The sequence below is a fragment of the Strix uralensis genome, chromosome 6, assembly GCF_047716275.1.
Source record: "Strix uralensis isolate ZFMK-TIS-50842 chromosome 6, bStrUra1, whole genome shotgun sequence".
In the NCBI taxonomy this organism is placed as follows: domain Eukaryota; kingdom Metazoa; phylum Chordata; class Aves; order Strigiformes; family Strigidae; genus Strix; species Strix uralensis.
In genome coordinates, this window is record NC_133977.1 from 36,245,520 (window position 1) to 36,270,605 (window position 25,086).

General features: G+C 39.1%; 1 protein-coding gene across 3 annotated transcripts in view; it reads right to left on the bottom strand.

Annotated features, from left to right (window-relative positions):
- Positions 1–8,081: 8,081 nt before the first annotated feature.
- The window catches only part of DPP10 (dipeptidyl peptidase like 10), a 555,621-nt gene continuing 538,616 nt past the window's right edge, over positions 8,082–25,086 (bottom strand). For all 3 annotated transcript variants that reach the window (XM_074873697.1, XM_074873696.1, XM_074873698.1), the window contains 6 exons: positions 23,501–23,555; positions 19,161–19,260; positions 18,336–18,394; positions 18,175–18,247; positions 15,684–15,757; positions 8,082–14,159 (listed from right to left, as the gene is read on the bottom strand). In XM_074873697.1, coding sequence (XP_074729798.1) covers positions 14,022–14,159; positions 15,684–15,757; positions 18,175–18,247; positions 18,336–18,394; positions 19,161–19,260; positions 23,501–23,555 — 499 coding nt within the window. In that variant the 3' untranslated portion in view covers positions 8,082–14,021. The remainder of the gene's footprint in view (positions 14,160–15,683; positions 15,758–18,174; positions 18,248–18,335; positions 18,395–19,160; positions 19,261–23,500; positions 23,556–25,086) is intronic.

The following is a 25,086-nucleotide window of genomic DNA, read 5'->3' on the forward strand; positions in this document are numbered from 1 at the left end:
CCATTGAAGGCAACTGAAAGGTACCTGCTGACTTCATGGGGCTTTGAATGCAACCCTTGCAGAATTACTGACACTATTACATGACTTCTTACAAAGCCACATACCTCAAGCATAGCAGGACTTATGCTTGCTAAAACACCACCACAGAGCTCTCTGCTTCAGAGCCGATGGTGGGGTGCAGCAAGGTCGACCATCCTGGCAGAAAGCACAAGCATGGTGCTAAGTAGGGTTAACAGAGAGGGAGCGAGAGGACAATTTCTATACTCCTACCATTAGCTGCTCTAAATTTAAGTGTCATGTTGAATGAGAGACTTGGAAAGGAAACCTAGCTATTATTAATGGTGCAGAAATCCAACTGCAAAGATGTCAAGACAATCAGTTACATAGAACAATCTTTTGCTTGAATGTGTTTTAAGTGCAATTGCACTGAGAAAAACTTAGCCTTAATGTTTTGTGCATTTTTTTTAACTAATAGCTATAGAAACAAATTAAGTGGACAGATGATCTCTTTCCCAAATTATCCATCAAAAGCCTTTGTGCTATATATTTCTTGCATTGTAACAGGCTAAGGAGCTCATATCAAACCCCTCTGGTTTTGAAGGACAAAAGGAGTGTACGTGTGCAGGGAGGGAGGAGGAACAGAACAAGCCAATTCTCTGGATATTTTTCTTGGGCACTGTACTTTGTCATAAAAGCAGGCTTCTTACTGTTTATGATCTCCAGCAGAATTTTAGTTTCATGTTGTAGGCATTTTGAGATCTGTGATAAAGTGTTATTGCATTCACCTGGAGAGAGTTAGAAGTTCATTTTAGCCATGCTCTTTTGAAAAACTTTGTGAAAATGCTTTCACCCATATGGATAACTGTTCAGCTTCTGTCTGGAAAGGAGCAGGGTACATGTTAAGGAAAAACATGAATGTCAAATAACAGAATAATTAAAATACAGAAAGAAAACTGAAAAGGGGGAGTGTCAGGGGGGTGAGTGGGATAAACAACTCCTTTCAGCTATTTAGCACGAGATAATCTTGTTCCAGAGCTGCAGAACAAAACTGCATGTGAGGAAAAAAGAAGACAAGACAGGAGTATTATGTACATTTTCACAGAGGAATCCAAGAAGTAGAGGAACCAGGGTGGTTTGGATAAACAGGATGTTTGTGAAGAGTGCAGGAAACTATGGGGTCCCTACCACAAGGCTGTTTCCCATGGGCTGAGGTAGCATTTTCATCTTGGAGACTTGGAGAGAAGACTGTCACAGGACCTGCCCAAGTACAATCAGTGAATTTAAGGGGGAGGTAAACTCTGAATGAGCTCTGTGGTATCAATGTTACTACACAAATAAATCTCAGAGCTGTAAGTTTTAAGCGATGTAGGAACCAAGTCCCTCTGCTTCCTTGGAGAATCTCCTTTTTGGAGATAGATAAATAACACAAAAAAGAGAAAGCTCTTTGGCTTGCAAACTTGCTCCCCACCTACTTAGCTGAGGTTTTTGCTGCCTTCAGGTCTCCTGACTCAGGTCTCAGCTTTAAATCAAGACATCAAGATGTTTTGGGCACTCACACTGCAGCTTCAAATCCCTACAGCACTGAACACTGCCTTTGACTTCAGTTGACTCACTGCTTTTCTTGCAGCCTTTCAGCAGCTTGTCATTTGAAAGCTGGGCAACAGAAGCTGAAAACAGCTGGCATAGTTGGCTGTATATTGGGTCTGGCTACTTGGCTTTTTCATCCTACAACAGGATTTGGAATCCTTCTTTCTGATAGTCAAGGCATTGTAGCCCACCCAAAATTAGTTGCATCACTTCCCTTGGGTCCTCAAATTCATTTTTAGTACCAGCATTTCAGCTCTAGTCAGTGCAACCACAGAATTTCTCCTTTTCAGGCAGAAATATCATGGCTGGAAGCCTGAAAGAAATCCCTTCTACAACCGTGTATTTTGGGGCTTGGTCCCTTGGAAGCAAGTACAGGGCAAGCCTTATCACTTCTCCTTCTTTGCAAACAGTGATTAAGCGATTAGTGGCATGCAGAACTGAACACAAATGTGTCTTGTGCTCTAAAGGAAGGAAGAGTGCTGATGTTGTCAGAGTCACCCTCCAGAAACCTCACTTTCCAGATTTTTGCTCTTTTTCACAAGAGGAGGTGTATTACTTCAAAAACAAATGTATTTTCTAGTTTCACTACCTTTGTCTTACCATCCTGCACCTGGTGCCTCAGCATGTTATGTCCTATACATCTAGATCACAGGGATATATTATGGCCAGAATTAACTGGAAAATCAAGATACAGACAAGGCACACGCAGGTACAGCAGATACTGTGATATGGGAGCTTCTTCACAGATCTTCATATTTCTGGCTTCTTATCAACCAACTTCGCTGCTAGATCATCTAACCTTTTGTACTGCAAACTGAGAGTTCTTATACTATTACATCAAGTATAATACTCCTCTCTATACATAAATCCCTTAAGGGTTGGGTTTAGATTCTCCAGTAATCTGTGTCCAGCACAGATTTCCCACAGAGCAGCACTGTCTAAAACCTAATTCCCTTTTTTTTTTTTCCTCTCATCCATGTTAATCTATTCTGTATCCATGGTACCTGCACCACCTGCAGATACATTTCTGCACCACCCAGTGGAGTTTATAATTCTCTGCATCTCTTAAAACGGTCATACGTGCCAGTTCATATATTATACAGCTACAGATACTTAAATGAGACACTGATAATCTGAATAATCAATTTACTAGAACGATCTGAGATCGCCCCTCCTGAAGTTGGATGTGTTCTTTTACTTTCATGACATTATTGTAATTGCTTAAACCACTTTTGTTAGGATATATTTTCTACCTTAATTACCTTGTCATTTACTATTAGGGATGTTAATACGGTCATTAAATGTCACAAATAGCTTTCCATTTTTGCTCTCTGTCTGGTTCACATTCCTGCAATTCAGAAATGTCCAGCCATATGCATATTTTTATACTTGGACATGTCTTAAACTATGCTTAATACCAAGTTTATTACAGCATTAAATTGATGAACTTGCTCTAATAATCAATGTATAAATAATCAATTTAATGCTATAATAAAGAAAACCTAAACCAGCCAACTCTCTGTTGAGTGTGCTGAGCTGCAGTGACATTTGGTGGTCATGCACGGCAACATTTGTACAAGCTTCATTTAGAGAAGGTGGCAGGTTAATTAGAACAAAACACAAATGCAGTACAGCATCCATAATAAGCAGCCTGTACCAGTGATATAAAGGCAAAAAGAACTGAAAACCCATTCCCACTCCTTCCAGACATCACCTTTCAAACTTATATTCTGAATAAGCAGATATCTGAAACTAGTACCAAGATGTTTTTATATATTTATATGAATATACTAAGATATCTCAGTAGGCATCAAGTTGTTTTTCTTCCTCTACAATCAAAATGTTTGTAGCTCCAGACTCCTATTACAGTAGCTGGATGAAGTGCAGGTTAATGATATAGCTTGCTTGGATTTAAGAGCTGGTTCAAGAAAAATGTAAGTTAATGGAAGCTGAAACCAGTATTGGAGGGGTAATACTTGACAGCATGACACATCATAAGCGTGTGTTACTCAGTGTTCCTTGGTTTTCAGTTAACATATACTCACGTATCCCTTCACCTCAAAGTCTGCCACAGAGAAAAACCCAAAACAGGAGTTGATGAATTGGCGACTTCTATGGCAACATCAATATTTATCTGTAAAAATTACAAGCTTCAGCTAGGACCCTAGAAAAGACCTCTTAAATCTTTCAAATTGATTGCTGGCCGTATTTTATAATGCAGTTTGTATATCAGTATTTCTGAGATACGCTTTTTTACCTTCCTGGGGTGCTGTACTCACACTATGGCAGTTACAGAGGAACCAAGACTGATATGATGAAAAATGCTAATTGACAGTCAAAGTTAGCTCTACAGATGGATTAAACTATAAAAGAGATTGTTTTGCCAAAAAGTGGATGCTCATCACTGAGCTCATTTTTAACATACTCAGGTTGACTGCATTATTTTTCAATCAAAACCATAATCCTAAATTGAGTTACCAGAAGAGGTTGGGTTTGCTTTTTATTTTCCATTTTTCATGGACTGAAGGGGCTAGATGTAGCAGATACCCTTAATCCATCACCTCAGCAGAGGCAAAGCACATGAGGAGTGGTTCATCCTCTCCAGTATCAAGCAGAAAGACCTCATGCTGGGCATATGCAACAACCCTGCTTGCAGGTCAACTGCCTATCTCATGGGAGATTTGCAATGTTACAGTCCTCCCAAAATAAATGTACAATTTGCATTCTCTGAGGGCACTAAAAATAAATAAATGAGCGCTATGGGATTTGTATAATGTCCAACAGTGGATTTCTAGAACATGTGCAGAGTATTTGCCACCCTTTGCACAAACACGCTAGACATCGTTACCCATAAGGCTACCGCAGATTTACATTAATTATTAACGTGTACCTCAGCAGCACACTCAGCCCAATTCAAAGTGAGACACAGCAACACCTGGCTGGTTGTGTGCAAACCACCCCGTAAGGTTTACAAATTCAATTAAGGAAAAATGCAACGAGCTGCGACAGGGAAGTTAAGTTGTTATATAGGCAGGAAGGCATTACCTATAGTGACTAATCCACAGGCGTAGCTCAAGTGTCTGTGCCTACAGAAGCAGAGAAACAGAGATTCATCCCACGTATAGCAAAGGCATCTCACAAGATCATGGCTGAGCCTTTGAAAGTCCCAGCAGAGGCTCTGTCCTGGGAGCGGACCCAGCAACGCAGCCCAAGAGGTAGGCACTGCACACACATCTTGGGGGAGCAAAAGGATGTGTTGGGAGCAGCTGGGGAATGGGTAAAGGCTCTTAATTTGCAGCACCCGGGACACCTGAGGGGGTGTGGCAGGGCCCCAATGAAGTGAGAGGGCAGAGGCAAGGGAGGCGAGAGCCCGACCTCCCCCCAGCTCCCTGCCCCTGGCAGCACCAGCCGACCCAGCCCCAGTCCCCCATCAAAACCGCAGCCCCTCCTCCCTCAGACATCATCCCTGAAGACAAGATTTGCTCTAACTCTGGTTGTACCCAGGTGAGGATGCCGCAGTCCCAAATGCTTAATAAGTGCTGTGATCAGGAGGAAGTATGTATTACTGGTATAGTAACAACAAGTTCTTCTCTCTGTATATGAGGTGTTTTCCTCCTTGTACATAAACAAGATTATGAGCACAGCAGCAGTAGGATTTCTTTGGGAAGATGGAGAGTCTAGCTATAACGGTATGTACACAGACTTTGAATATGATAGGAAACAATCCCTAACAGAAAAGTTATCATTTATAAACCTGAAACATTTCTAAAATATACTATATTTATGGGACTTGTCCACAGCAATGTTTCTAGTCAAAGCACTGTATGCCCTTTGAGCATGGAAGCTGTTTTTCCAAAATACATGTTTAACTCAGACAGTTCTGCTGTCTTAAGGATCATGTATAAAAGATGCACCACACATTTCTCTGCCTTGCTATCACCGTATTTCAAAAACTGCTTATATAAATTATTGAACTGCCTATTGCAGCGTATCCTTGTGAGCCTGGTAGCAGTTTTTCTAGAGGAGAAATGAGAGTCTTCAGCCAGCATTTAAGTGATCTACTTAGCTCAACAGGGGACTGTGGCATGGACCTTCCCTGCCATATCTTCTCCCACCACCAGACCCAGAATGCTTTTGTATAATGATTATAGAGAGGGAAAATTTAAGAACAAAGTCACAAATCTTAAGCATGGTCTCCAGCACTGCATGTGTCATCTGTTGTGGCTACGACCAGTAACACACAGGGGGTGGCACCCAAGGCTGCAATGCATCCCTGTTAGATAGCAAGAGCCAAAATATCTGCTGCCTCTGCCCATTACCCACTTTAGGTGGGCATAATAATGTTAACAGTTAACTGTAGAATAGTAACAATCTTCCATGAGCAATCCTGACTCACACTTTAAGTCCTTATGTTGGAACAGAGAGTTAGTTGTCAAATACCCAATCTAAGCCTTGTTTTGTGTTCTTCTGTTTTTAAAAGAGAGGAGGGGGAAGCCTTCTGTTCAGGGATGGCTCAGTTCAGCTGTAGTTCTCTTTTACCACTCTCCAAGTAGGGGTTTTGAGGTTCTGAACTTTTCATATACCCACATGAAGGTTCCTTACTGAAAATTCACTATTACTTAGTCCATGCACAACAGCTTGCGTTTAAGGACTGTGCTCCTCTCCTCACCAAAGCATTTCGTTGATACTTTGCCAAAGAATAGCAGGCTGGATTTGTCATAGACCAGCTTGACAGCAGATTGCTGGTCTCTTCCTGTTTTAAAACAAGTGTTGGAGGGGTAGGGGGTGGAAACAACCCATAAGCCCCCCTTTTTTTCCATGAGCATTTTCATTTTAACTCAATTTTTTGGTATTTAAAATCTAATTTAAATCAAACTTGAAGGTTTCCTGAGTTTATTTATTCCTTCAGTTTTGTCCTGTTTGGAATAAAAGGAAGATTCAAAATTTTCTTTGCTGGAAATTTCTAAGCTTTGTCCTTCCAATCAGCCCTATACTAGGCAGCAGACATCCTGTTCTGCTACTTTACACAGATTTCTGTGGGGTGCATTTGTAGTTTCACAACCCCACCTATTGCACTTTAAATTACTACTTGCTTTCACACACACATACATACACACTGATCCAGTTAAAATGTAAAACTAGTTTGATATATGTAAAGTTGTGATGCATCTTAAGACAGAGGAAAAACATAATTATTGAAAACATAAAACAGTATTAAGAATGAGGAAAAAATCATAACTGATACATGTTATAAGCGATAAGCAGTAGCTCCCTCACAGTGCTCTGCCTCCAGCTGGTTCACAACGCAGGGTAGAGAAGTGCTGGTCCTGTGTGGTTTGCACGAAGGTTTCTTCCTCTGCAGAGCACACAGTGAGTGAAGGACTGGAGGGGTTTCCCTCTCCCAGTCAAGCACCACCAACTTCCCAAACACTTCAGGGTCATGAGCACATCCGCAGGCCCACTTCAGGAAACTCCACACTCTCCTTTCTCCTTTTGAGGAGCAGAATTTGATCACCCACCCTCTCCAGAAAGCCCTGTAGGGGCATGAGAGGAGATCTGAGAACCAGCTTCCCCCAAGCTCAAGTATCACCCCAAACCCTTCCCTTGAAAGATTCCCTGTTCCCCAAGGAGGGCAAGCAGAGGAGGCGGCTCTCCTTTCAACCATGCAGTTCCCTTTCTCTCCCCCCTTTCCCAGGGAGGCCTTTGTGCTGATGTTCCCCCTCCCCATTGGTTCTCTTTAACTCTTTCTTCTCTAGTGGCATGGGAAAGCAATTCAACCATTGAGAGATGAACGACATCGTCTTCTTGTCAGATGCTGTGTTGTGCATCTACATAGCACTGGATGTGTTTGGCACTCAGACTCACAAGTTTGGTCTTTGCTATAATTAATGAATACTCATTAGCACAACAAAGGAATTAAACCTTCTCATCCTATTCTCATTACATCATATTAAGACAGAGAAGAGTCTCGTCCTAATGCTGTTTACGAACCACATTTCAATTTCTTCACTGAGAGTAAATATCACCTTGCTCTGTTGTCCCACTGTGGTGGGGCCTCTTCAAGAAGCACTGTGCTGCTCATTACAATTAGCTGAATCTCCTGCTCTTCCAATTTGTTATTGCTAAGCTCTTAGCTTACACTCTGGGCTTTATTTTTTTTATGTTGTCGTTAGTAAAGAAAATGTACTGATAGTCACTCAGGTCCTTGTTGGAAAAATCTGACCACAACCTTGTTTCCAGACCCATCTCAGAAACAAGTTCTTGAGCCCAAAAATGTGGGATAAAGTAAAGCTGCAAAATTTGATATACTCTCTCACAGTGCTACTTTTAAGCCTGAGGGTTCTGCCTAAATCAATTTTCCACACTGCTTTTTCTTTAGTCTTGCTTAATTCTGATTACACAGTCAAATGATTGTACTTGTTCATTTGTGGTCCTCGGCTTCCCAGGATAATGTATATTTTTCATATCATGTTCTATAAAACCTCCTTCAAATATTTCACTGGTATTCAGATTCACTGTATTTCCACAAGCAATTCTTACAAAAACAGATAAGCCCCTCTGTTCAAGTTAGTACAATTTCCATTCCAATTAAAAAAAAGTCAACCCATCAGCCCAACAAATATAGTGTCTAGTACAACCCAAAAGAAAGAACAGTTAACTTGACAATGTAAATAACTTTAAACATAACAATTTGCACTGTTTTGCAAAACAAACAATTTCACTGTAACTGCTTATTTCAAATGTGGAATTATATTTAACAATTCCTATCTTATAATGACTATCTGAAATGTAGGATATAAATTAAACACAGAACAAAAAATCCCTAAGAAACCATGTAATTCATCATTCTTTTGTGAAAACTGAATGTTCTGGCTGTCATGATTTAGCTGAAAGTTTATTGAATCAAGTGTTGGCCACACTTGTCTCTAAGGTTACCAGTTTTTGCGGTACACACTACACCACTTTACTTCAGAGCGAAAGCTCTGAATAGAGCAACGCACTGCAATAAAACATCTCTTTGCTTGTCTCCTCACAACACTCTTCTTTCTTACCTCTCTCCTAATGGTGCTGAAACCCTTCTCAAGAATGGATCCCACACGTTATTTTATTTGCCAAATGTATATGCCAGGAAAAGGCTAACAGGTGCCACTGCTGGAACAAACCAGTGCAGTTCTTCAGGCTTGTTCTCCTCTTTGTTAAGATTTTGGAAGGATCTGCTCATTTTATCAAAGCAACTCTTCCGTGATATTAACTGAGACAAAATATTCTGTCCATGCATATATTCCATTTTCTCACAGGGATGTTAGAGCATTTACAGACTCTGCCAGAGCTGTAATTTCTGCCAGCTGGTCTCTCAGCTGGAGTGCGTTTGAGTCAATCACCGAGTGCCCTGCCCAAGCTCCCCACCCTCACCTTTGACTAACTTGAGAATAGCAACTACACTGCTTAGTCATTTTTTAAAAATATTTTTCTTATTCCTGATGTAACAATTTCATGTCTTCACCAATCAATTGCATTCCTGTTCCAGCATCTGGATCCCTGCTGGATCCAAAAGAGACTTTGACGGCCCAAACTCATAGACCATAATCCTCCTTCACAGCAAGCTGCAAGGGCTCTGCACTGGGTGGAGGATGGGACCATCTGCCTGTAAAGGTACCTGCTCCCCACCTGAGCCCTCTGGACATCAGCTGTACATCAACAATTAAAATCTCTTAGAAGCACCCCTGACATATGTACTCTGAGCTCACCTATGACAAAAAATACCTTTTAGCAGAAAAAATTTTTCTAATTACTCTCCTTAGGGAAATATTTCCTGAGTATCCTCCTACCAATTATATTCTCTCTGCTGAGAGTAGTTGTTCTTTTTTCTTTTGTCATGAAATCTAAAAATGGGGTGTTAGCACTTTATGGGATATTTTAATTAAAAAAATTGTATGTATCATTCATGTCCTCATGAGGTATAGCCATTATTAAATCAATTTTGTTGTTGTTGAGTTAGACTATATATAAAGGTAGGATATTGGATTTCTAAAGTAATTATACGGGCAAGAAGTCTAGTCCCAAGTTTAATGGAAACTTTGGACTGCATATGCTCAGGTGGTTTAATTTCCTTAATTCTATCCAAATACCTGATCAATTTAATCAAACAGCACTGTAGTTTTCAGGCATTGGAAAACAGGCATTTATTTTACTTACCACTGCACATTTTGGTACTAGGTTTGTAGGAAGCATGTTGTGCTACCTCCCTGGTGAGTGAATCACCAACACTTGTCATCCACCTACCTCCTTGAAGCCCGGCTCCTTTTCGAATTTCATGTATGAAATGCAACAGACAGAAGTTTAACTATATCCTTTCTTTTCAAAGCTCCAAGCACCTTGGAAGTTGTGACTCTCCTTAGCCACATCCCATGAGCTCCCCTTTCTCTGAAGCACTCTTGAAATTGTTCAAAGGAAAAACAGAAGGGATCTTAACGGTACTGAAAGACGTTTTGCAGAAGATGTACCAGTAATCAATACTGGTGAGGTTCTTCCTTCCCCAGAGGCAATCGACTTGACAAGCAGGAGTTACTTGAAGTAAACATAAAATGCTAGGACCACTGCACCTTGCCTATGTGTTTTTAGGCTGTGCAAAAGAAACTGGCATTCAGTCTCTTTGGGTCAGTCTTCCTCTTGCTTCAGTTTCTTCAGTAACATCTAAAAACCTGCAAGGAGGGATACTAGGTTACACCTTGTATCCTCTGCGTTTTATTAAAGGAACCAACACTCAACACTCCCGTTTTCATGGAGAATCTTTGGTGTCAGATCAAATACAAGCTCTTCTATCTTAAGAGGCATAATTTCTCAACTAAATGAACCTAACTGACTCCATACTCAAAATAAGTGCCAGAGCTGAGTGAACAGAGGCAATCATCTTCATTTTCAGACACGGGTAGATCTACATATGCTAAAAACATAGGAACAATGAGCAGTTGGTTATAGCAAATCATAGCAGACGTTGATGTCATAAATAATTCTGTCCTTGCTGCAAAAAGATTAAAAAAATGAATTTAAAAATAATCAGCCTTTCTTTGTACTCAACAATCTGGAAAAAATATTCCAATTGGCATGCAGTTACTCCCGATTTTGTAATATAATTGAAATTTCAATATGACCTACAGGTTTCATAGAGTTTCAAGTCCGAATAGCAGAAAAAGGAGAGAGGAAATCAAGAAGGTAGAGATAAGCTCTAGGAAGCAGTAAATAGAAATGCTGATTCTCTAGCTTTCCATAAATTAATAGGTCTCATTTACTAACTGTCATATTTTAAGGACAGCTGAATCAAACAGTAATTTTTCAGATCTAAAATGTCATCACACTGCTTAAGAATGGATAAGCTACAAAAAAATCTACGATTTTCATGCCATTTCTGTGCAATTTGTACTAATTCTTGATCAATACCATAAATCACATAGACTAATTAATGAGTGATTGTCATTAGTTAAGTATGTAGAATGACAGAGAACAATATTCAACTGTGCTGTAAGTGGAAGAAATATTTGAACAGGTTAGCAAGAGTAGAGATACCCCTTGTACTAAATTCTTTAGTCTAACTAGAAACAGAGGCTGCATCTGCAAATACTTTTGCAATATCTGAATTTAACTCATACATAAAAATTTCAGTAAAACCAATTAATCTAGGTCTGATGTTCACCCTCATATACACATTTATATAAAAATACCTGTATCTGTAGGATAGTGTGAGAACTATTAGAAACATTAAAAGCACACCACATTTCCACACAGATAACCTACATTTCAGATAACACACTTTTTAAACATACCAGTCTTGGCAAAAGCATTCTTATAAAAGTCATGTCCTCATGCCACCTTCATAATCAGGTAAATTGATCAAAATTGGATGCTGGAGTAGAAAGAATAGGGAATGGGGGATTGAAACAAAGAGCTATGGGGGAAAGGAGGAGATAGGGTGTGGGCTCCATAGATCTGGGATAACATATTTCCTGAGCACATGTGTAATCCTGTTCCTGAGAGACAGCCTTGTTTGTTTTCTTTTGCAGGTAAATAAAGGCTATGTATGTGAAACATAGTAAATATGAGCACACAGTGGCTGTCTCACAGAGAAACAGTCAGGGTATATTGAGAAGAATTAGCCTTTTCACATAGCCTCCACACACTGAGTCCATGCAGTAAGCTCAATGTGTGCACACAGCTTGTGGTTTTTTCATGTACGTTTCGCTCAAATCGGGAAAAAGGTCTTATTGAATTAAACTGGATTAGGACCTCATTTACCATGTTTGCTTAGGAAAAGCATTAGGATTATCATGTGAGCTTTTATTAAGTAGTGGGTGTAATTTATAAAATCACAGTCTAGAAGTCCCAGCCAATTGAAGACTTTAAAATGTTGCTCTTCTACAGAAAACAAGATTTGTATACCTTGTTTGAATTCTTCTCTTACTTTTTTAGTTATTTTGTATGGTCTTATTGTAGTGCATATAGTAGCCTCCATACATATATACCTACCTATACTATACATATGTACTCCACATGTACTATAAATACCACAAAGCAAAGCCATACTGTGTGGTGACACTGGGACTCAAACAAGATATCATTGCACATTAAAGTTGTATTAAACTAATTGAAAAATAATTAAACATTGCTAATAAAACAAGATAAATACTAAACATTAAAAGACAGAGACTTTCCAGTGTTCCATAAAACCACACCTTTCAGACAAATTAATCATTTGCATCATAAAAAAAATGCTAACTGTGAAAGAAAATATTCCGTAAGAAAGTAATGAGTAAAAAGCTTCAGGTGATTTTTGATTACATGAAAACCAATTCCCATTCTTCATAAAATATGCAGAACTTTGCATCTTAAATAGTATAGTTACCTTAAAAAAATTACTTTCTTTTTAATCTTGCAAGAAATGAAACCTTAATTGGGTAGGAAAGTATTTGGAATATATCCAGAAAGAAAAAAACTACAGCTATTCTCATATAAGTGGCACAGCATCTGTCAAGAGTTTTCACATACCTTCAGGAAGATATCTCAAATTAAGTCAACATTGTACTTGATTTCAGTGATCACAGTTAATATTCTGCAAACCCAAACTGGGTGCCTTGTTTATTCCGTGGTTTCAATTTCTATTGCTGTAATTCACCTTGGCAAATAAATGGATGTATATGAGGGGCTCGCCCTCTGAATAAATAATAAAATTTAACTTGTCAGGAGCTTCCTTTGCCTTGAATGAAAACCATTTCATTTCTTTGTGATGCTGCTGAAGCTAAATCCTGTTGCAAGAGACTTAATGAGCAGCCCTGGAATAAAAACTAATGGCGTGTTCCAGCTACATGGCTATCTTGATGAACATTAGAATTACATCTGAGACCAGATGGAAGAAAAGGAAGATGCACTATACAAAATATGTCTTCATTTAAGGAGTAAAGTATTACTCAGTGGCATTATACATTGTTAATAAATTTTCTTTATCTGAAACTATAATTTAATATTTATGTATCTAATTTACATGTGACAAAGTAGCATATTCTAAAATTAGAGTGTAACCAGCAAACTATTAACTACTATAAACAATCCAAAACACAACTCAAACATATTTTAAGGAAACAATAGATACATTTTGGACTGGGGAAAGATTTCAATTGCAGATATTGTTTTAAATACAGCTGTTAATTACGTCTTGGAAAAAATTCTTCAAGCTCAGGAAGATTTTCTGCTTAGGGAGTCCTGGGTATATACATAAACACCAAGAGTACACTACCAAAAAGTCCCTTATTGGTTACTAGTAGGTACAGTAATAATAGTAAATGCTGAAATTGGGGAAAAAAAATTTTCAATATCAATGTTATATGATGCACTAGACAATATATCCCCTTTGAGCAGAAACTAGAGAAAATATCGTGCCCTTTATTATCTCTGTGGTTTCTTATGTGTAATAGACAGCGAAAGAATTGCACTTATTGTAACATTACAGTAAAGTGTTAGATTGCAGCTCACCTTTTAAAATATTAGTGGCCATAATACTTATGATAGGTTGTGCATTATGCAAAGATGAATAAAGATGTGCATTTAAATTAAAAAACGAGCAACCACTTACAGAACCAACAGTGAGGCTTAACATAACAAACATGCACTAACCCTACACTTATGCAAAACTAAGTTCTTCCAGGAAACTGTAACCAACTGTTGACCTTCCACAAAGGTAAAGGTTTTGTCCCTTGGTAATATGTTTGGACTTTCTAGTCGAATTCCAGTTTATTAGCTCATTGTCTGTAAATGTGCTGTTCCACTGTGATATCCTTTAGCTGCCCTTGAGCTTCTGCAGAATCTGCAATCTTACAGTCACTTTTATTTAAGGTTTTATTGAGCCGCAAAGTAAGTCCCCTTCAGTACTACACAAATAGGCTTCCTTATTCATCCTCTTCAGGTTCCTGTGGTAAAATTGGTGTCTCCTCCTTTAAACAAGCACTAAAAAACCCAAGGATTGTGCTGTAAAGGTGATATTTGCTTTTCTCAGAAGCAATGTTATGACCTTCATCTGGGTAGATCTAGCAGAGGAGAAAGGAGAAAAGTAAATATTTTTTTAAATGCTTTTCAAATATTTAGGGCTCTAATTTTCTTTCTCTGATCTTCAAAATGTTTTAGATGACAACAGGATGATAACATTAGTTTTATGGCATCAAGGAAAGCTAATAAAACTCAAAGTAAAACTCATTCTCTTGGAATTTGAACTTACATAAAACAACCACTGCAGTGGGATCTGCAGAAGTGAAAAAATTTATATTCTCATTGTGCTTACAACAGTTTACTTAGCTGGCATTTTCAATAGTATCTAGGCATCCAAATCCCATTAACATCAATGAGGATTAATTACCTCATGCTTTTAGGGACCTCTCAATATCCCAGCCTCTAAGTGTTCAGTGAAAAACCATTTTATTAATACTTTTAACTATCTTCCTATCTTATCTAGAGCCCATCACCTCTCTCTCCTAAGCTGGATGTGGGCATTTTTATCTCTTAATTCAAATTCCACTGGAAATTTCTCCCAAGTGAGGCTGAACAAAACCTTGCAGGCTGAATGACAAAATCCAGGCCACAGGGTTTAGGACAAGACACTTGCGGTGGCCTGAGGCAAAAAGCTTCAGCTGCTTCCTCAAACTCAGGTTATCACAAGGTTGCAAGAGAATGGTTCATTGGGGCTCTTCTGAAAGACCTGTCAGTCATCCTTCTTCCTCTCTCCACAGGCCTTCACATCACCTCAGCTGAAATCACAGGGACAGCTGGAACTGATCCTACCTCACTCAGATTTCACCCATAAAGTCCTTTTCCCTTCATATGTGATGCTAACCCCCTTGTTACAACATCCTTTCTGACATGATCTCACATGCTTCAGTGGAAACTACAGGTTCACCTAAGGTTCAGCAACGTTGAGGTTTGCAATGTCTAACATCAGAGATATTTGGAGGAGTGACCCAAAACCACATCATCTAAGATATTCAAGAAGGTTTAATGAAATCAGAACCCTCAGCCAGCGACATCCACGTACTCTGCGGCGGGTTCCATGCAAGCCTGTATGTCAGCAGCACACCCTGTCCTGCTCTCCCCAGCCTGTCCCTCACAGCACCCTCATCTTCTGTACAGTTATGGAGAGAGTGAGCAGTGCTCTCGCCTTTCAGATGCCTTTTAATAAATTTAAATGTTGAAAATAAGGGGAAATTAGTTTCATGGACCCAATACTTTTTTAGGTAAAAAGGGACTAAAGTAGTGATATCGATCTACATATTACAAAGAGTGCATGTGGACTCTAAAGCACTTTGTATAGCATTTTAGGATAAACAGGTGGAAAAAAGAAAGATGAGAGAGAGAAGAAAGAGCCCAGAAGAATGACAAGAAAATATGGTTCTTGACATCCATGCTAACAGTAAGGAAAATGGGATTAAATGGAGTTCTATCTGCCAATTGAGGCAATACTGGTGCATTGTGATAGGGAGGGTCCTTCTCAGGGAAGAAATAGCAATATGAGGTTAAATGTTAAACTATATTTATATAGGAAATGTTAAAGCTGCACATACCTGCATAGTGTAATTAACTCCAGCTTTTATTAGATGTTTAATTAGTTCTGCTGAATGCTGGAAGTGGACTTTAGCTGCAAGACAAAAACAATTCGATATTATTAGTAAAAGCTATGCTAGCATGAAATACTTGTCTGTTAAACAGCTTTGACTGAAAACATTTCCAATCTCTGTAATTAGAAGATCTGAAGTTGACTGTCTTTCTGATCAGAAGCACACAGCCCCACCAGTAATAGTGATGGAGGGTGTAACAGCGGAGGTTTTGGAGAAGGAACTGGAAGCCCCAAGGGAAGCCATGCTTTCCAGGCACTCCGCAAGGACTCCTCTCTCTACCCTTGATTTACACACACTGTGATAGTTTAGAGGCATGTAAAACCATTCTGTTTGAACATCGTGACAGTTTATAATTGGGTAAAAGGAAAGCACATCGGATTTTCTACTGCCTGCACAGGGTTATTACAGCCCACACTTCTTTAGGTAATGGACTTTCTGCAACATATCAGTAACTTCATCTTTGTGTGGTAAAACCAGGCAACTTTATTACCATGTCCTAATCCTGAAGAGTTTCGGCTGCAAATGGGCTGGGTGGTGTCACTAGAGGTGATATTAAGTAAGGGCAGCAGGCAATCAGAGTCCTAGTCTTGAACACACTGTATTGCTCAGACATCTATCAGAGTCCCAATTCCCTCTAGTGCCAAGTTCATAAGGGTAGAAATTGCTGCTGGTTTTTACGATCAGCAAAGTCTGAGGCCCTCATGCCTGCTCAGTCACCCAGTATATCATAGAATCATAGAATGGTTTGGGTTGAAAAGTACCTTAAATATCACCTAGTTCCAGCCCCCCTGCCATGGGCAGGGACACTAGCCCAGGTTGCTCAAAGCCCCGTCCAACCTGGCCTTGAACCCTTCCAGGGAGGGAGCAGCCACAGCTTCTCTGGGCAACCTGTTCCACAGCAAGAAATTTTTTCCTTACATCTAATCTAAATCTACCCACTTTCAGCTTAAAACCGTTACCCCTCATCCTACCCCTACACTCCCTAATAAATCTTTCTTGTAGCCCCCTTGAAGTACTGGAAGGCCGCTCTAAGGTCTCCCCGGAGCCTTCTCTTCTCCGGGCTGAACAACCCCCAACTCTCTCGGCCTGTCCTCACAGGGGAGCTGCTCCAGCCCCCTGAGCATCTTCGTGGCCTCCTCTGGACCTACTCCAACAGGTCCATGTCATTCTTATGTTGGGGGCCCCAGAGCTGGACACAGCATTGAAGGGGAGGGGGTCTCAGAAGAGCAGAGTAGAGGGGGAGAATCCCCTCCCTCGACCTGCTGGCCACACTTCTCTTGATGCAGCCCAGGACACGGTTGGCTTTCTGGGCTGCAAGTGCACATTGCTGGCTCACAGTCAGTTTTCCATCCACTAATACCCCCAAGTCCTTCTCTGCAGGGCTGCTCTCAATCCACTCATCGCCCAGCCTGGATTTGTGCTTGGGATTGCCCCGACCCATGTGCAGAACTTTGCACTTGGCATTGTTGAACTTCATAAGGTTTGCATGGGCAAAATATCTTCTCTATCCTTCTCCCCTCTGCTCTGGGAAGAAACACTGCACAACGTTTGCGCCCCTCTGGTTGTACTTGGGGTCTATAACACAAGTTTTACAAGTTACACCAAGGTGACAGGCTGGTGGGTGCCATCCTCACTGTGCCAACTGTGTGTATGGGCACTCTTACCTCAGCCCTTTTCAGTGTGAGGTACTTATCCCTCCAGACTAAGGAGTAAGAAACCTTGTATTATCCCCACATACACCATGAAAATGCCAGGGAAAGAAGTATGTGTATGAATCTGTACAGAGAAGCTTGTTGCAGCACTGTAATTTGTGCCTGCATCAAAGCTTGTTCTTTAGACCTACATCAGTTAAGAAAGTTCAGAAAAACATACTGCAGTTAAATTTAAATCTAATTACAAATTATCTTGTGATTGACACATCTTATGATTCCATGTAAAGTGCTAGAACTTACTCATTCTCTGTCTTAAACTACTGCTAAAAGTATTGGTGCTATTAAAAGGTTCCCTAGCTTCAGCTTCAGATGCTTTGGCCCTACGTTGTAACGAATTAGCTGAAAAGTTTAACTTCCCATTTGGTACCGTACTTCACCAACTGTACTGGTAATTCTTTCTTCAATTGCAGAATCTCTATGAAATTAATATACCATTAAACATGTATGTCGTTCTACTAATAATTCATATAATACCTTTCACTAGCAAGACGGTGGTCCACAAGATTTAAACAAATCAGAACATACAGCACCTAAAAGGTACAATATTCAGCAAAGAAAAGTGTCATCAGTTTAGGGTTAGAAGTGACAATTGAAATAAAATAAAAAATCCTATCAGAGGGATAATGAAACTAAAAATGTACTTGCTAGGTGTGTTCCTAATCAGTCTTTGAATGCCTGCCCATTAGATTCTTACTCCAAATGTAACTGCATCTGTAAATACTTACCATCAGCTGTCCCATGAACTATTAACAAATTCGCTTCTTTTAAACCATGAAGATTGTGTAATACACTGGATGCCTGGTAAACAAACACACACAAAGCTGTAACTGAATTGCATTTTAAGAGTAAAACGGTCATTTTAAGTTACTTGTTCATACTAACTTACCTGATAGGTGTTTTCCTCTTTTGATGGAATACCAAGGTATCTTTCTGAAAAAGCTGATGCTGTGAAAGTAAAAACAAAAACTTGTGAATTCATCAGAATTACTTCTATTTTAAAACTCTTCAGTTCTGACCTAGAATCAGGAGAAGCTATTTAAGCCATGTAGTCAACAAGGAAATGTTAATTTAAAACCAGAATGTACTATTTAAAACCATCCTTAAAAGGTTAAAAACCAAAACAAAGCAAAATCAACCACCACCACCAACAAAACTCCCACCCAAACCAAAGCAAACTCAAAACAAAACAAAAAAACAAAAAACAAAGAAAAGACTAACCAACCATTAAAGAAACCTGGCCTGATTTCCTGTCTATCACAGTCCACAGTCCATAGCCTGTGCCCAAAACTTCACGTACAGAACCAAATATCCTGTGATTGAATGACGACATGGTTGATATCGTAAGGAATTCACCACTAACCTTAAAAGATTCATTCCTATTATAAGTCTATTATTAGTAATGTAGTCCTATTATAAGTACATACCTAAAGGATTCTTAGGAAATGGGGTACCTAACTGAATTTCAGTGGGAAATGGGAAACACAACTCCTCTACAAAAATCAGCGGTGTTAAATAATATTGTATCGGTTGCGTGTTTTGGTACTGTGCCAGTGTTAGCTGCCCTTTCATTTAAAGGAGAGAACGAGACAGTGAGGTGAAATCTAGTTGATATTCTTACATTATCTGCCCTTAATTAAAATGAATAGTAGCTCCATGAATAAAACATATTTTGAATAGACTATCACACAGATGTAGGGCGAGGAATACTCACCATACAACTTCATATCTGTAATTGGTGCCACCACAGCTCCACACTTGAAGAGCCGTTCACTGGATTTCAGGATCATTGATGTAATGTAGCCACCGTATCCCTAACAATGGAAATTATATTGAGGTTTTTGTCAATTCATTCCTTTTTACCAACAATAAAGTTAAAGGCCATTGTGCTAATCTGATGGTATCATTTTACAGTATGTATTTATATCTGCAAGAATTGCTTTTAAAGAAAATGTAAACCTATAGTTAAGAGTGAATAAAGATCTCATTTGACCTGGTCATGATCTTTAAACTATGCAATTAACAGTAACAAGTACATTTCAGTTTAAGCTCCATAATTCCATCATGGCAGACTAGCCTATAGTTAGTAAAGATTTGAAAATTGCAGAAAAAACAAAACCAAAGGTAAGGCTTTTGGGAATATAGCCTAGACAGGAAGATTTGTACTCAAGTTTTTAATATATTTAATGTAGATATTTGCTAATTACCAAGATACACTGAGCATTTTGCTGACAGGACAGAGTATGAGAATGGGGGAAACCTGTGAACTGATTGCAGTATGTCCTCCCCCTGACACTTGAACCTTCACAGATTGAATCCTATTGCTGTTAAAGTGGTTTCTGCTACAGCATTGTCAAACACTCCACAGAGAAGTACAGATCCTGCACTGTTTTGCAGAAATAAAAGCTGTACATAGCCACATTGCTCAATATTATGCTAATCTCTGGATGCACTTTCTGGTCACAAGAGCATCCATCAGGCTGCTTTGTTACAAAGCAGGGAGCACAGACAGCATGAAGAAGCTGGGAGAGATGGGGCAGAAGCGGGGGAGCTTTTCCCTTGTCTCACCACATTTATCTGTCCTTACAGCACACCTCTTCATCATCTCCCCTGCAAAGTCTGTAATACACGTCCCAGGGAAGAGTTGTGACACAAAAGAGACTCATGAAAGCTTTGCTTTGCGTGAGAACATGAAAGCTTTAACCTGAGACCACAGATTTCCTTGGAATGACACTGGCAATCCATATCTCTACACCTATAATCATTCTAGACCCACAGAAAATGAAATTCTGAATTGTGGAGTTGGGATCATCTGGGATCAATGATTTTCTCATATATTATGAGCTCTTCAAATTTCTCTATTTGCCATCTTTGTCTTCCCTTCATCAGTGCTGGAAAATTGATTTTTGCAGGTATTATGTTGTTGCTGTTGTTTTGTGTTTGGCACAACACACTTCAAGAAGAAGAAACAATCCCATGATGGGGAAAAGGAAAAATGTAAAGCACTAGCCAACCCAAAAAAAGAATATTGTGTGTCAAATGCTCACAGAGTTTTCTCATGGACTTTTTTGAATCCTGCCTGCTCCTGTTCTTCATGTCTAAATATTTACTGAATAGATGATTTCTGTGCTAGAATGGGAATATCTGAAAATCCTTTAATCTTAATTAAGAAAAATAAGCAAAGAAAGAGGAATGTCTTTGGAATCAACCTATAGTAAATGCAAACAGACACAATAAAGGAAACACAGAATAAGAGCTGGATTTTCAAGAGAATGTGAGGAACCAAGTTATTCCTTTCCCATAGAAATTCCAGCCCAGGAGGCCAAGGGCCACCCAGAATTGCCCATGTGCATGAGTAGACTTCACCTTAGAAAGAATTTCTGAGTGGGCACCGGTAACTTCTATAATTCAAAGAGTTTAAGAGAATAGCAACTTTCCTCTGCCTCTGGGTTCTCTACTTTTGCTTTTGTTTAATATTCTGTTTATGTCTTTCCCAGTAGGTCCACAGCGCAATTTTAATCCTAGGATAGCTATTGCCAGGTTATTTATTATTTATGCCATGTATTCATTAAGAGCTTAGTTTAGTTCTCCCGGGAATTTCTTTCCTTTGTGCTTGTGCCCTTGCTTCCAGCCAGGCTTTCCAGGACAAAAACATTTCACAGTGAGATCACATTTTTAGAAGCACTTCACAATGACAATGCAGAAAATAGTTCCTACATCCTGATGCAAGGATATATGGTGCCTCACTCATCAGCTGGATTTCTGTGGTTACAATCTAATTGCTGTATTTTCAAGAAGCTGGTTGGCTGCGAGGTTGCAACTTATCTTCAAGCAAAGGAGATTTCTATTTCCATGAATAAAAATGCAAACTACATGGAAACACAATTTGTTGTCTAACAGTTCAGAAAGGTCCTTGGATCGTGCATCACTGGGGCTTACCCCTCACAGAGGCAAGCAAGGTGGCACTGGCAGGTTACCCAGCAGTCAGAAGCAGGCATTTCCCACACTGTGCCCTTCTGGACAGTCTTGTTAGTCTTGTGCCTAGTTTACATTACTGATTGCAACAAGAATTTTATTTCTCTGTAGTTCTAAAACCTCTTAAAGAGCTCCCTGACAGTGTGCATAAGTCCAGCTTTATGAGATCAGCATTAAGCAATTCCAAACTCATCTTGTTTTCAAGCAAAGTGCATATTCTATTTCCATCAGTAAGCCCAATTTAATGCATAGAAAGAAAAAAAAAAATCCTATCATATTGTTGTACATGGTAAAAAGGAAATGAGTTTTAAAGAAGATTTTTAATTGACTCTAAAATAAGCAGTGTGGAGGAAAATACAATTAACCCTAGGAAACTGTTAAATAGGGGTTTTTTTTCTCCTAATTCTAAAACTGACTTTTAAATTTTATGAATTTTTGTTTGACAATAGAAAACAACTCTGAGAGGTTAATTTGGAAAGGGTAAATTTCCCCAAATTCAAAGCAGCATTGAAGCTTATCAAATTTCCCAGTTTTTGCTCTTTGCTTTCTCACATTTTCACTTTTCATTCCTCTATCATTCTTTCAGAAAATAAATGCAGGAACATCACAATCAATAATATTTTGTGAAAGAAAAAAAATTTGGGGCGTAGCCTTTGGCAGATATATAAAACCATGTTTATATGTATATTCTACGGTAACTGTCTCATCACGTCACTGTTAGAAAACAAGATACTGCTGAATCTCCTACAGAAAAAAAGTAGAAACTGTCAAGTAGCAATGAGAAGTAGTTCTGAAGTCAGAAACAAGTGAGCAATTTGGGGTGCTTAGCGATTTCATTTCAGAAATACCATTTTCAGTTGTTTGTTGGAAGAGGATATGGAGAAATATGATTGCTTCTATGCATGTGTACTTTCATATACATTGGTAACAGGCACTAAAGCCTGAATAGAAATGTGTGCCACAACCATCTGATGGATGGAATCAGCCCTGCTTATACGTCCTCGGCTGAAAAATCTCTGGTTGTTGCCCTACAAACCAAATAATGGTTTTGATGCTACTGAAATTCTTGCAACAACGGTTTCTTTAGCTCAAGGAGTGTGGCAGGAGCTCAAATCTTTGAGGAAGGTCATGTTCCCATGCAACGCTAATAATAATCACAAACATTAACTAGTCCTCAAAATGCTACCTTGCAGGAGGTAAATATCAATATCCTCATCTCGCATTCAGACAGACTGAGACAGGCAGGTTAAAAGCCTTGCCCGAGGCCAGGCAGCAAGTCAGTAGCAGAGATGGGAACGAAGGGGTTTCATAGTGGAACACATGCTGCTCTTACCACTGATGATTGGGGGGTTTGTCTAGGTACTCAATCATGGTTTGTTGTTGCTTTGAGGTCAAAGGCACAAAACACCTTCATTTTTAAGAAAACACTTTTAAATAAAAAAGGTTGTACATGCTAGTTCATAGATGAAGCAGCAATTATGTGGTGCTCCTAATTGCTGGTTTTGAATAGACATCAGTAAAATGCTACTTAGTTTGTTACTAAAGGTTAAGCCTTTGCTTTGCTCTACCTCATGCTAAGGGCAATGACACGCCACACAGTAAAGCCAGCTGACAAAATAGCAAAGGCGAGATTTCTAGATGACGCAAAAAGGAAGTTGTTGACAGTACCACAGGGTGGTTACTCATCTAACTTCAAGGGTCAGTAAAACATTCAGACATAAAAGTTGTATTAGAAGGATGTTGTCAATTTAACTGCAGCCCAAATATAAAAGAAACAAGGTTTCACAAAACCTAAGCCCATATGAAAAATTTCTAAAGAAAGCAGGTATTTTTTAGCGAGTACTTCCTCCTGCAGATTCTGAAACACAAATACTGCAGTACTACAAAACTGATCTGATAGGTGTCAAATACCCATTCTGAGAAAAATTAATACAGAACATACAGTAAATTATGAAAGTTTTTTTTCCTCTTTTAATAACTGAACTTGTCTTAGGAAAACAGATAAATGTATTTGTTTATGAACTGATAGCATTTTCTTAAAGAATCACAATGATACATCCTGATATTTTTGCACATTACCTTTCCAAATATACTCAGTCTCTTAGGATCAATGAAGGGCTGTTTCAATAGTGATCTGAAATAAAAAAAAGGGTTTTTTTACTTTGGTAAAGTAAAATGGTGAATTTTACTTGCTTAGTCTAATATGTAAAGAAAATTATTTTTACAGTAAGGAATTGTCATACATGTAGATCAAGCAGAAGAACAAATTACACCAGTAATATTATCATTGCACTGGGAAATGTGATTTGCTTTCTAATTCCTTCTCTATATGGCAAACAGTTGGTGTTGGGCTCATCTCACCTAATTTTAGATATCTGAATTTGAGCATCTTGTCTAAATTGCCCATTTGCATCTGCTCTTCAGTTAAAGGAGATGAGAGACACCCTCAAACAGCCGTTCTTTCCAACCCATGTTGGAAACCTCTTTCAGTCTGGGGAGAATCACCTTCCAGAAATGCCAGGATTTTCCACTGACTGGAGCTTAAATGACTGGCTTTGACCAGGTGCTTAGTTTTCTGACAGCTAAAGGAAGGTAAGATGAATGCAACTTCTTGAATCTAGATAATTATCCAAATAATGAATCCTCTCATCGAGGCCATTTAATCAGCAATGGTGAATTTTATACAGAAAAGACAGAATAACCTGAGGGCAAAATCCAACTGCTTTTGAGGAGACAAAAGCAGCCACAGTACCTCCTCTCTGCCAAGGACACCCTCCCTTTTTTCCCATGCAGTGCATCCAAAACAGAGGCCAGATGTAGTTTAGCCTAAAACATCTGAGTATTTGAGCAGAGAGCTCAGTTCTCATAGCACAGTGTATGGCCTGCTTCTGATGGCCCTTTCGCGAGGGCCACCTTGAATTGCTCTGCTCAACGCAGCCCATTTCCAACCAACATGAATACTAGGAGCCCTACTGCCCATGTATGTCATGTCAGAGACACTTGCCTACTCATGCAATGGTTGAAGCATCAATCCCTTTCAAAAGAAGAAAAAAAATCAAAATATATATGGCTTAAAATCTGTCTTTCCTTGAGAATTCCTGGAAAAAGTTCATCCAGACCTAGATATTAGCCATTTTGACATGTGCACCCTGAGTAAAAAGTATTGTCAAAGTCATGTGTGATTACTCCACAGATGGAAATGACTTTTTTCTGCGGCTAGTGGATTTATATAAGTCTAAGAATGATAATGCAAATGAGGAATAATAGGCATTTGCCCAAATTTTGCTCTCATTTACACCACTACAACTCCATTTGCTTTGTACTATTACTCCAGAACTCTGTGGTGGAAATGAGAGCAGTACCCTATCGTATAGGCCTAAAATATTGTAACATAAACACAGTTAAACATTAACATGTGCATTGCAAGAAATTTTCTTAAGGAATATAGACAAATACAAATTAGCTCAGATGGAATATTTAGATCGCACACAGAAAGGCAGCTTTATCAAAGAGAAGCACCAACACAAAAAGCAAACACCTCTTTGATCTTTTATTTGCTGTTTGTAATAAAAAGATTATTGTTTCAAAATTTGCAACTGCATTAAAAATAAACCTTAACAGTATTCACTATGCAATGAAAACATTCTGGGCAGTTTCAGTTAAAA